This window comes from Phyllobates terribilis, unplaced genomic scaffold (assembly GCF_046119375.1).
Source record: "Phyllobates terribilis strain yellow unplaced genomic scaffold, ASM4611937v1 Scaffold_1__5_contigs__length_1240528914, whole genome shotgun sequence".
Classification (NCBI taxonomy): Eukaryota; Metazoa; Chordata; class Amphibia; order Anura; family Dendrobatidae; genus Phyllobates; species Phyllobates terribilis.
This window is the reverse complement of record NW_027362761.1, coordinates 440,848,535-440,861,591: the sequence shown is the minus strand read 5'-3', so window position 1 is coordinate 440,861,591 and position 13,057 is coordinate 440,848,535. Positions and strand designations below refer to the sequence as shown.

General features: G+C 40.4%; 1 protein-coding gene across 7 annotated transcripts in view; it reads left to right on the top strand.

Annotated features, from left to right (window-relative positions):
• PAM (peptidylglycine alpha-amidating monooxygenase) overlaps positions 1-13,057 on the top strand; it is a 189,459-nt gene that overhangs the window by 35,647 nt on the left and 140,755 nt on the right. For all 7 annotated transcript variants that reach the window (XM_073677903.1, XM_073677884.1, XM_073677910.1 and 4 more), the window contains exon 4: positions 8,807-8,864. In XM_073677903.1, the coding sequence (XP_073534004.1) occupies positions 8,807-8,864 (58 nt within the window). The remainder of the gene's footprint in view (positions 1-8,806; positions 8,865-13,057) is intronic.

The following is a 13,057-nucleotide window of genomic DNA, read 5'->3' as shown; positions in this document are numbered from 1 at the left end:
ATACTGATATTAATGGCTGATCAGTCCTCTGTAAATGTGGCACTTTACGCCTAAAAGGTGAATACACTATCGAACTAAAAGTAGTTCATAAGGTAAAGGTTGTGGACTTCTGCTTAAAGGGAATGTATCAGCATATTTTTGCTATTTAATCTGAGCAGCATAATGTAGAGGCAGAGAGCCTGATTCCAGTGATGTTGTACTTAGTAGTCTGTGTGATGTAGTTTCAATACAATCAGTGTTTTATCAGTAGGAGATCATCACTGCCTGACTAGGTCTCACATGCACAGCAGTCAAGCTAATCTGTGTAACCCCGCGCCCAGCACTGACTAGCAGCTTGCTGACAATGCACACAATAAGTGGTGTAGGTGGGGTTATGCACAGCTCCACATTGTGACCACTGCTACATCTACAACAGATAAAACAGGGATTCTATCAAAACTACACCAAGCAGCCCAGTAAGTGATATATCCTTGGAAGCAGGTTATCTTGCCCTATATTATGCTGCTCTCAGATTACATAGCAAAAAACTGCTGACAGATTCCCTTTAAGACAAATCCAACAAACTTCTCTTGATTTTAGTGTAACATATAGAAGTGCCAACATTGTATGTATTACAACATATAATGGTCGGTGTGGGCAGCTATTATTTTGTTGAGGGCACAAAAAGCAATGATGATTAGTCTCTCAGCTTGGCCAAATCTGCGTTAGACTACATTCCCACAATGAGGTTTTGGCTTTTGATGATGCAGATTTTCTGCGCCCATTAAGTAAGATAGGTTTCTTACATTTTTTCGAAAATATGCAGTGTAAAAAAACTCACCGTGGGAACATAGCCTAAGATTTAGATTCCCTTGTAGTGGAGTCCGACTGTGCGAGGTTTTCTGCAGATAGGATTTCCCTCCGGCTTATTACACTCCCTTGATGATTCCATATACTTCCTGAGCTTTCTTTATTCCAGGGGAACTAATGATATATTTTAGTTTGCTGCTTTTTCTAGGCTTTCGTAGTGACTATCATATATCCTGTATATGCCCCATGGATTATTATGATGTGCTGAAAAAGTCCAAAGAGCTCAACTATATCTGCAAAACTCATTAAAGAGCATCACGGAGAAGAACATGGGGGTGTATAAGATATATGTATGTTCTTCCCAGACCCAGTAATCCTGTATTCTCAAGAAGACAGATCACCCTTCAGCCATGTGATATTATGTTCTGTCTGATATACATCCAACTTCTCCATTGATTTCCTGCTGGGTTTGTGTTTTCTGTATGATAAATGATTGGCATTCGAAAGGTCGCAAAACAAGCCGCTATGTTATTTCTTTAATGTTATTTGCAGTGCTGGGTTTCTTCTGTACTTGGCCTTCATGTCTGAGGAAAATAAATGTATAATACATACATACATTCTGCTAACGTATACTTTCCAGTGTTTCCAGACTCCAAATCACTCATTGAGAACACTATATTGCTTATTATCTAGCTTCTCATTTGTGATGGATGTATAGTTTTAAATTGAAGAGAGTCTTGTATACATGGCACGTAACATAGTGACACAAATGTTGAATGCGCTGTCACCATTAGGATATGTTTACACATTATGGTTTTTGATGCGTTTTTTTGATGCGTTTTTTTAATGCAAATTTTCTGCTGCGATTTACAGTACCAGCAAAGACTGAGATTCCAGAAATCTCATGCACACACTTTGGTTTTTTTTTATCAGGATTTTGTGCTTTGCATGTTTTTTTTTGCACAATAGAGCAATGTCACTGTTTTTTTTTTCAGCTGTTGTCAGTTTTTTCAGCGTTTTTTGTGCCAAAACCTGATGAGATTTTTTTTTTTTTTTTTCACTGAACTTTATGTACATGCATGAAGAGACAAAAGGACAGTGGAAAAAACACAGCAAAAAAACAGCAAACAAGCAAGAAATATCCTGAACAAACCTTCCTGGCAAGAGATTAGGATTTGCTGCAGGAAAAAAACGCAGCAAAAGCGCAATGTGTGAACATAGCCTTAGGGTCTATGAAGTCTGACTTTTTCACTGCCAAGGACATCTGTAATACACTGAGAATTCATTAGCTGTGGCTTGGATCATGATGACAAATTAGAATTGCTATGGAATAATGCCAGGCACAATATTGGAGGCGCCGTGTGTATGTGTGTGTGTGTATATATAATATATATATATATATATTAGTACAGACCAAAAGTTTGGACACACCTTCTCATTTAAAGATTTTTCTGTATTTTCATGACTATGAAAATTGTACCTTCACACTGAAGGCATCAAAACTATGAATTAACACATGTGGAATTATATACTTAACAAAAAAGTGTGAAACAACTGAAAATATGTCTTATATTCTAGGTTCTTCAAAGTAGCCACCTCTTGCTTTGATGACTGCTTTGCACACTCTTGGCATTCTCTTGATGAGCTTCAAGAGGTAGTCACCGGAAATGGTTTTCACTTCACAGGTGTGCCCTGTCAGGTTTAATAAGTGGGATTTCTTGCCTTATAAATGGGGTTGGGACCATCAGTTGTGTTGTGCAGAAGTCTGGTGGATACACAGCTGATAGTCCTACTGAATAGACTGTTAGAATTTGTATTATGGCAAGAAAAAAGCAGCTAAGTAAAGAAAAACGAGTGGCCTTTACTTTAAGAAATGAAGGTCAGTCAGTGCGAAAAATTGGGCAAACTTTGAAAGTGTCCCCAAGTGCAGTTGCAAAAACCATCAAGCGCTACAAAGAAACTGGCTCACATGAGGACCGCCCCAGGAAAGGAAGACCAAGAGTCACCTCTGCTTCTGAGGATAAGTTTATCCGAGTCACCAGCCTCAGAAATCGCAGGTTAACAGCAGCTCAGATTAGAGACCAGGTCAATGCCACACAGAGTTCTATCAGCAGACACATCTCTACAACAACTGTTAAGAGGAGACTTTGTGCAGCAGGCCTTCATGGTAAAATAGCTGCTAGGAAACCACTGCTAAGGACAGGCAACAAGCAGAAGAGACTTGTTTGGGCTAAAGAACACAAGGAATGAATGGACATTAGACCAGTGGAAATCTGTGCTTTGGTCTGATGAGTCCAAATTTGAGATCTTTGGTTCCAACCACCGACACGGAACGCAGACGCCGAAAATGTGAACGGATTGACTCTACATGCCTGGTACCCACCGTGAAGCATGGAGGAGGAGGTGTGATGGTGTGGGGGTGCTTTGCTGGTGACACTGTTGGGGATTTATTCAAAATTGAAGGCATACTGAACCAGCATGGCTGCCATACCATCTTGCAGCGGCATGCTATTCCATCCGGTTTGAGTTTAGTTGGACCATCATTTATTTTTCAACAAGACAATGACCCCAAACATACCTCCAGGCTGTGTTAGGGCTATTTGACCAAGAAGGAGAGTGATGGGGTGCTACGCCAGATGACCTGGCCTCCACAGTCACCAGACCTGAATGCAATCGAGATGGTTTGGGGTGAGCTGGACCGCAGAGTGAAGGCAAAAGGGCCAACAAGTGCTAAGCATCTCTGGGAACTCCTTCAAGATTGTTGGAAGACCATTTCCGGTGACTACCTCTTGAAGCTCATCAAGAGAATGCCAAGAGTGTGCAAAGCAGTCATCAAAGCAAAAGGTGGCTACTTTGAAGAACCTAGAATATAAGACATATTTTCAGTGGTTTCACACTTTTTTGTTAAGTATATAATTCCACATGTGTTAATTCATAGTTTTGATGCCTTCAGTGTGAATGTACAATTTTCATAGTCTTGAAAATACAGAAAAATCTTTAAATGAGAAGGTATGTCCAAACTTTTGGTCTGTACTGTGTATATATATATGTATATATATATATATATATATATATATATATATATATATATATATATATAATGATATATATTATATATATATAAATGTATATATATAATGTGTGTGTGTGTATATATATATATATATATATATATATATATATATAATATATATTTACACACACGTGGTCAAAATTGTTGGTACCCCTCGTTTAATGAAAGAAAAACCCACAATAACTTGAATCTGACAAAAGTGATAATAAATTAAAAATCTATGGAAATGAACAAATGAAAGTCAGTCGTTGTTTTTCAACCCTGCTTTCACAGAATTTAAAAAAAAATTAAACTCCTGAAATAGGCCTGGACAGAAATGATGGTACTCTTAACTTAATATTTTGTTGAACAACCTTCTGAGGCAATCACTGCAATCAAACGATTCCTGTAACTGTCAATGAGACTTCTGCACTTCTCGACAGGTATTTTGGCCCACTCCTCATGAGCAAACTGCTCCAGTTGTCTCGTGTGTGAAGGTTGCCTTTTCCAGACAGCATGTTTCAGCTCTTTCCAAAGATGCTCAATAGGATTTTAGTCAGGGCTCATAGAAGGCCACTTCAGAATAGTCCAATGTTTTCCTCTTAGCCATTCTTGGGTGTTTTTAGCTGTGTGTTTTGGGTCACTATCCTGTTGCAAGACCCATGACCTGCGACTGAGACCAAGCTTTCTGACACTGGGCAGCACATTTCTCTCTAGAATCCCTTGATAGTCTGAGATTTCATTGTACCCTGCACAGATTCAAGACACACAGTGCCAGATGCAGCAAAGCAGCCCCAGAACATAATACAGCCTCCTCCATGTTTCACAGTAGGGACAGTGTTCTTTCCTTGATATCCTTCATTTTTTCCGACTGTGAACGTAGAGCTGATGTGCCTTGCCAAAAACTTCCATTTTTGTCTCATCTGTCCATAGGACATTCTCCCAGAAGCTTTGTGGCTTGTCAACATGTAGTTTGACAAATTCCAGTCTGGCTTTTTTATGATTTTTTTTCAACAATGGTGTTCTCCTTGGTCATCTCCCATCAAGTCCACTTTGGATCAAGCAACGACCAATGATGCGATCTGACACTGATGTTCCTTGAGCTTGAAGTTCACCTTTAATCTCTTTAGAAGTTATCCTGGGCTCTTTTGTTACCATACATATTATCTTTCTCTTTGATTTGTCATCAATTTTCCTCCTGCGGCCACGTCCAGGGAGGTTGGCTACAGTCCCATGGATCTTAAATTTCTGAATAATATGTGCAACTGTAGTCACAGGAACATCAAGCTGCTTGGAGATGGTCTTATAACCTTTACCTTTAACATGCTTGTCTATAATTTTCTTTCTAATCTCCTGAGACAACTCTTTCCTTTGCTTTTTCTGGTCCATGTTGAGTGTGGTACACACCATGTCACCAAACAGCACAGTGAGTATCTATAGCCCTATATACAGACCCACTGGCTGATTACAAGATTGTAGACACCTGTGATGCTAATTAGTGGACACAACTTGATTAAACATGTCCCTTTTGTCACATTATTTTCAGGGGTACCATCATTTCTGTCCAGGCCTATTTCATGAGTTTAATTTTTTAAAAATTCTGTAGAAGCAGGGCTGAAAGCAATGTCTGACTTTCATTTGTTCATTTTCATAGATTTTTTATTTATTATTACTTTTATCAGATTCAGGTTATTTCTGTGACCATTGTGGGTTTTTCTTTCATTAAACGAGGGGTACCAACAATTTTGACCGTGTGTGTTTGTGTGTATATATATATATGTGTGTATATATAATGTATGTGTATGTATGTATAATATGGAATATCATCCAGCGATTCCAGGGAGCGGCACTTTTCATCATCCCTCTTACCAAGCACGGAGAATATGTGCGCTCTGTCGCATTAGGGGTTGGGGATTATTTTTATAGAGACATGACTTTGCACATATATGTAACATATGTATTGATGCCGTCTGGATGGATCACTGGTATTTTTGATCTGTTTAGCTCTAGTTTATATGTAAAGTTATCTCCTTGTAGACATAGACAAATGGTATGTATTAACTCTGCACATCTTGGATTTATATCTTTTGGAGATGTTGTTAATATCCGGCTGGCTCTGCTTGGGACAAACTTTTAGCCATAAACTTGCATTTTTATGCATTTGTACAAAATGATAAGCTTTGTTGTAAAATTGCATGCAGTGATCTATGAGTATAAAGTGTTGAGTGGTATTCTAATATCGTGCTAGCTATCTAGTTTCTGAAAATATCAGGTTATTCGGGTACATGTTGTGATTGATCTGTTTGATATTTCAGGTCTTGCGTTTGTCAAAAGTGTGAAAATTTGTTCTGGCAGCAAAACGGTTAAAAGAGGGTCTCCTGCTTGGGACCCTCCTTATGGAGCTGCAGTTGAGAACTGTTGACAGCCAGTGGACTCCTGCTCTGGCACCATATTGTTCTGCATTTTTCCTGAGGCCACCTACCTGGCTCATTTCTCTGGTAAAATATGATATTTGCCAGAGTGACTTCATCATTTAAAGGGGTTTTCTGTAATGAGACCACTTCATTTAATTGATACCATTGGTGCATCTGCATAGGGGCTCATGACTACCTCCAAAGCAGTGGAACTGTGCACTATGAGGAGCTATTGGCATGCAAAGGGCCCATATATTGTTCCTGCACAGGGGCCCAAGAGGGCTTTATGATGAGCCATTGGAGTGCAGAGGGCCCATATTCTTGTACATGGGCCCTCTTCTGTGTGTGTCCGCTCCTGAGCCTGAGCACTGGTGTCCATGTGGTGTTCCTGTATTTTAACCACTACAAAGGGAGTCAAAGCTGAGGCTACCAAAAATTTGTCTTGCACCCTGGGAATATTGAGCACGTACTTTAAAGGGGTTGTCTGGTCCAAATCGATAAGTCTGCAGCCACTCTGTGTAACTGCAGACTTATGAATTCCCCCAGCGCACACACTGTGCGCTGTAAGGATTCGCCGGTATCTGACCAAGGACCGGAGACCAAGGACCGGAGTGTATGTATGAGTTATACATACTCCCGGCCAGGGCCCGACTAGTGGGTGCAGCCTCTCTCCATACACTTGTATTGAGCGAGGCCGCACCCCGACTAGTGACGTGGTTGTCCAGTTGGTGTGACCGACAAGTGTATGGAGCGAGGCCGCACCCACTGGATGGTCTCTGGCCGGGAGTATGTATAACTCATACATACCCTACGGTCCCAGGTCAGGAACCGGCGAATCCTCGCATCTCACAGTACATGCGCTGGGGGGGATTCATAACTGTGTGTGACTGTAGACCTATCAATTTGGACCAGACAACCCCTTTACTATAAGGAATTTAAACTTTTCTGAAAATTAGTGCAGAAGAAATGAAGAAGAAATGAAAATTTTTTTTAAGAAATCAGTTTACTAACATTTTTGTATTTTATTAGCAATATTATTATTTATTTTAGAGCACCATTGATTTTATGATGTTGTACATGTGAAAAGGGGTTATATACAAAATACAAATATAACTTACTAGGAACAGACTGACCATGACAGACTGGTACAGGACGGCGAATGCCCGGGTCTTGCAGGCTTACAGTCTACAGGATAATGGGGAAGGAGACAGTAGGTTAAGAGGTTGTTGCAGCTCCAGTGGTGGTGAGGTGGCAGTGGGTCATGGCAGGCTGTAAGGATTCTTGAAGAGATGGGTTTTCAGGTTCCGCCTGAAAGTTCCGCATGTGGTGGATAATCTGACTTGTTTAGGCACAGAATTCCAGAGGATGGGGGATACTCTGGGGAAGTCTTCATGGCGAATGGGTGAGGAACGTACTAGTGGCGCGGAAGATTACGTGTGGAGGACCGAAGATTACTTGTGGTATTTGATAATACTATATAACATAAATTAATATCTTAGTCCACAGCGCTTTACATATATTATCATCGCTGTCCCCATTGGGGCTCACAATCTACTTTCCCTATCAGTATGTCTTGGGAGTGTGGGAGGAAACCGGAGAACCCAGAGGAAACCCTCACAAACATGAGCAGAACATACAAACTCCATGCAGATGTTGTTCTAGGTGAGATTTGAACCCAGGACCCAGTGTTGTAAAACAACAGTGCTAACCATTGAGCCATCTTATCAAAAACATATCTTTTCAGTCTGGATTCCAGCACCACCGACTTGTATGGTCAGACTTTGTGGGGACGCCCTTTCTATTAGGACCATGTGTCCTAATAGGTCATGCGGCCAGGTGTTGTCTTAATGAATGAACCCATTTAAGCAAATATACATGTACCTATATAATCTAGTAGAAAGCAGCAAAGTTTGTTAAATCAGTACACCCCACTGATGAACATTCCTAGTTGGAAGATATTTACCTTTAAATACATGTTGTCTCCATGTTTAATATGTCTACGTTTGTGAATAGGGCGAGGCCGTCTGCCCCTGGATATGACATCACTTAGTGATCAATGGTGGACCGACTGCCTAGACCTCTACAATTCCCAGGAGAGCAGTAGTGGATCTACCCTCATGTTACCCGGCCAATCACTACCAAGCGAATGGGGCGGTGTTGTAGGTCCTGGTGCAGTCAGTGACTAAAGGGTACCAGTATGGAGGGAATTACTGGATGGAACTGCCATAATTTATGTTGGTGTGTCCTAATTGTAGAAGAGTTTTCTTTATGAGATAACCCATTTAATGCTCTCTGTAGCTGTGATAATAGTCACCAGTGATGCTCAGACAGGAAATTTGCTATGTGCCTAATAAATGGTTGCCGAACACAATTACCTTTGAATATATTTTGATTTGTTGTATTCCTCATATGACGAGGATGTGAGTTCTCTCCTTTGCTGTCTATATTGTAAATGAAGCTGTCGCTGTCTAATGATCTTGGCTGTCTTCTAACTGTGTACAATCCTAATGAATGTTTCCCTGCTTCTAAGAACGATCAATTTGTTTTTCAGTCTGACACCTATCTGTGCAAGTCTTACCGGCTGCCGTTTGAGAAAGAAGCCTATGTAGGTATGTATTGTATGGAGGGAAAAGATCCCTCATCATTTCTTTGCATTATTCAACTGTTTTTCTTGTGAAATCATAAGCTTAATCGTCTGTCACATAGACCTAAACTGACATTTATCTTATGTAATGCAGCCACAAAGCAGAAAAAAGCTACTTAAAGTCAAGATAACAAACTGTGTCTAGGGGGCTGCGTGAGTAATTGAAGCAGGGGAGTTTAGTACCGATGCCTGTGGCGGCCATTACCAGGCAGTGCCATTTGTAAGATATTGGCTTTCTGTCACTGCCCGCTGCTTAATTCTGCGCCACTATATGGGCTTTTTATTTACCTAAAATGCTCAATATCTTTGGAGAGCAATGTGTCCGCTCGGCTAGTGATGACAACACTTGTATGCTAAATGTTGTTTTATTGGTCAAGTATGGGCGCATTGACACTGGATACATATGTAACATTTAAAGTGTTGTGTAGTAAGAAATATATATAGGCTTTATTATTATTATTATTATTACGTAAGTTTATCATGTGGGAAAGCCATTGCCTTATCCTAATGATTCCAGTAATTGGTATCTGCGCTCTTAAAGGGAGTCTGACAGTATAAACGACACGCATAGCCTAGTAGGGTGTACAGCCCATAAAGCAGTTAGCCCTTTAATGCTCTAATCGCTGACTCCATCCTGCAGAAACTGACCTTTAATCAAGTATGCTAATTAGGGAGCTTGTTGCACCCTTCGTGTGGCCAAGGTGCTTGTATGTCCCCTCCTCCCTATGTTTTGATTGACAGCATTGGCTTGCCTGAGCTTTCCCTGCAGACAGTGTTCCCTACAGTCAATCCAGGGCTGACGGTCATCAGTGAGGGAGGCAGTGGCATGCGAAACCAGTGGGCAGTACAGAGCACCGCCCCTTTTGGCCACATCAAGGGTTACAAATCAGCCTAATTAGCATATTTGTTTAAAATTCAGTTTCTGCTGAATGGAGGCAGCCAGTAGTGCTACAAAGGTGATATTTTTATAGGGGCTATATTCCTTACAAACCTGCGTGCTTGAGCTTAGAGACTGCATTTAAAGGGAAGCTGGCAGCAGGTTTTTGCTATGTAATCTGAGGGCAGCATGAGGTAGGGGCTGAGACACTGATTTCATGGATATGTCACTTATTAGGCTGCGTGCTGATGTTTCTATACAATGAGTATTTTTATCAGCAAAAGATCATTACTGCCCATACTTGCTCTCACATTCCTACTTGACGGACCATGCCCCCTCCTGGGATTAGCATCTCACGGTCAATACACAATGCACATAGTGAGACTGGTGTGGGTGGGATTAGCTTTCCCAGCTGTGCTGCATGCCACATCTAAGATCTCTGATTGTGTCACAACTGCTGGATCTAGTAAACTAAGTGACACATCGCTGGAATCAGGGTCTCCTTCCCTACATTATGCTTGTATGATTTGAAGTAGCGAAAACCTGATAAGATTCCCTTTAAGTCCTCGATGTGCCATACATTTGCAGAGCTGTGCGGGTTAGTGGGTAGCGGTGGCTGTCACTCAGGATTTGGGCATTCTGGCGTTGTCACTGCTTGCTTTTCTTTGCTGTTGGTATATTCTGGTGATACTAAGCAAATAGTGCCCGAAAATATTGATTAGGAATGAATGGAAGGCAAGTTGTAAAAAGTACACAGGGATTTTTTTTTTCATTTTTTAAGGGTGTGTGACATCCCATGATGGCAAGGAGTATGTCAGTTGTCTTGGTTTACTTTTTCCTTTCATTTTGAAGCCTTAACTTTGGCTGCATTGTGGTTTAAGAGAGTGTTACTAGAAGTGTCTGCTTCTCTGAGTTTCTTCCTCTCCAAGATACATTGATTCGCACATAATGCTATGTACCATATTGACACTGCCTGTATGCTACTTAGCGGGTTTAATGGGTGTATTCTGTCTATAATGTTTATATTTACTTTCCCTTTGTGCCCCATCATTTTTTCTCTCCTTTGTGTGAACCCATTGGATTAAAATCTACAAATCTGTGATATTTCTATGCTTTTAAAGAAGCACTCCTCCCATCAAAGTTTTTATCCCCTTAATATATTGCAATCATCATATTATATTGCACTGTGTACTTACAGTTGCTCATTTTGCCCTTCTACCCAGTTAATTCTTATCTTCCATTAGGTCTATGACATCTCTTAATTAAAAACTGACTTGCTGAATCCTTCTAAGCTTTATGTAGAAACAGAAAGTCTCTTTTCCCTCCATGAGTCAGTATTAGGACTACAATTCAACATCACTGCAATACCCCAAGCACCCCCTCTTCAACTCCTGAACCAGCTGCTCTAGCCCCCTTTGTTTTGATGTATCTTCCTTGTTTCCATTTGTTAGTGACTAGGATTGTAGTTCTAATGCTGACTCCTGCAGGGAAGATAGACTTCCTGTTTCTACATAGAGCTTAGAAGGATTCAGCTAGTCTGTTCTTAATCACGTGAGGTCATTGACCTAATGGAAAAGAGAAGAAATATCTGGGTAGAAAGGCAAAATGAGCAATTGTAAGTGCAAGGTGTTATATAATATGATGACTGCAATATATTAAGAGGATAAAAATTTTGATGGGAGTGCATCTTTATTAATAGCGTTTTACTTTGTTTTTGGATTGCGTTTCTTCTTCTTTTTGTGAAGTGTCAGCGTAACAGTATTTTTAGTTTTACAGCGCACTAGCAGAAGGGAATAGGAAGAAATTCTGTTTTACACAAACTGAAGTTTTGGTGATATGTTCTTTTATTAAACAGAGAACATGCTTTGCATGATCTTGCTGCTTTGTAGAGGCGATCAATGTTAAATCTGAATGATCTTGGAGGCTGAGAATGGTGAATCTCTGGAGGCCAAGACTCCAAAGTTGCTATGGCAACAGTGTTCTTTGGAAACAAATTCTTATAAGTGTGGAAGGGGGTCTCAGACGCTGCTTCTGTTTAGTGCTTCCAAGAATTTTCTTCACCTTGTGTGAACTCAAGGCTTCCCAGATCCTTGGAAAAAACAATATTTCTTATTGATATCTACCTCTCCGGAGAAGGAAGTTTTATTGTTCATGCTGAAACGTTCCTTTACATTTCTAGGATTCCGCTGGACATTGCTTGCATGAATAAGAAGCCTTACACAGAAAAAGTAAAGCAACCGAGAGAGAGAGAGATGGTGAAGTTACATCATCCTTGGAATTCAGACATGATTCTCCACATTCCAGGGAAAATGTAGCGTTCCGTAATGTCGGGGAATGTAGCTGATACATGCAGAATCAGTCCATGTACGCAGCGAGCTGCAATGTCTGTAGCTAGCTTCTCACAGATAATTAAAAAATCCTCATATGTGTTATTTTTATGGACTTTTCGTTAAGTGTTGACCCATTTTTTACTTACCGTATAGAAGTTTCTTAAAAAGCTGGATGATGACCAATGTGGTTTGTATTACAGCTCATTCTGCTTAACTTTTATAGTGGCCTTATATAGTGGCCATCTGTGAAAAAGTAGAAAACGCAGCTTTTTCCATTGGAAAGGCATCGGCCCCACTAAAGTTTTACAGTTTTAGAGATTTATAGGACTCTTCATGTGGGCAATATGAATGGAGTTATTTCTTGGACATGATCCCCAGATATCTCATGACGAGCACTGCTTGGGACCAGACCGCGAAAATTGAGCTGCCCACATAAAGACCCCTGTGTATCGGTAGAAAGGTGCCAAACAGGTAAGCATGTCTTTACGGTAATGCGGTATTCTCCTTCCTTCCTGAAAATGCAGCATATTCAGCTTTCCCTTAAAGGCCATATTAAAAAGTATAACATCAGATTTGACAATACTAACTGCATACATTAGACCTGATGAGTATGGTGTACTTACTTTGAAAATCCATGTCAAAATGGCTATATAATCCTGATATTAAGCTCCGCATTTGAGCCCAACTATAAAATAAAAGTTAAGGAGTCCCAGTATGTTTAATCTTTTTTCGCCCAGCCTGACATACAGCTACGGCTTGTACTGAACAGTGAGAGATCTCCGCTGCAGCAGAGAGGAGAGACAACACCAATCAGGCTTGTTGGGGAGTGACAAAGTTAAACTTTCATAAAGGATATTACAGCCATTCCGATATGGAATTTCAAAGTAAATACAGTAATCTTATCTAAGAGATCCATTTAGTAGTGAATGCAGTTTGTATAGTGAAATCTGG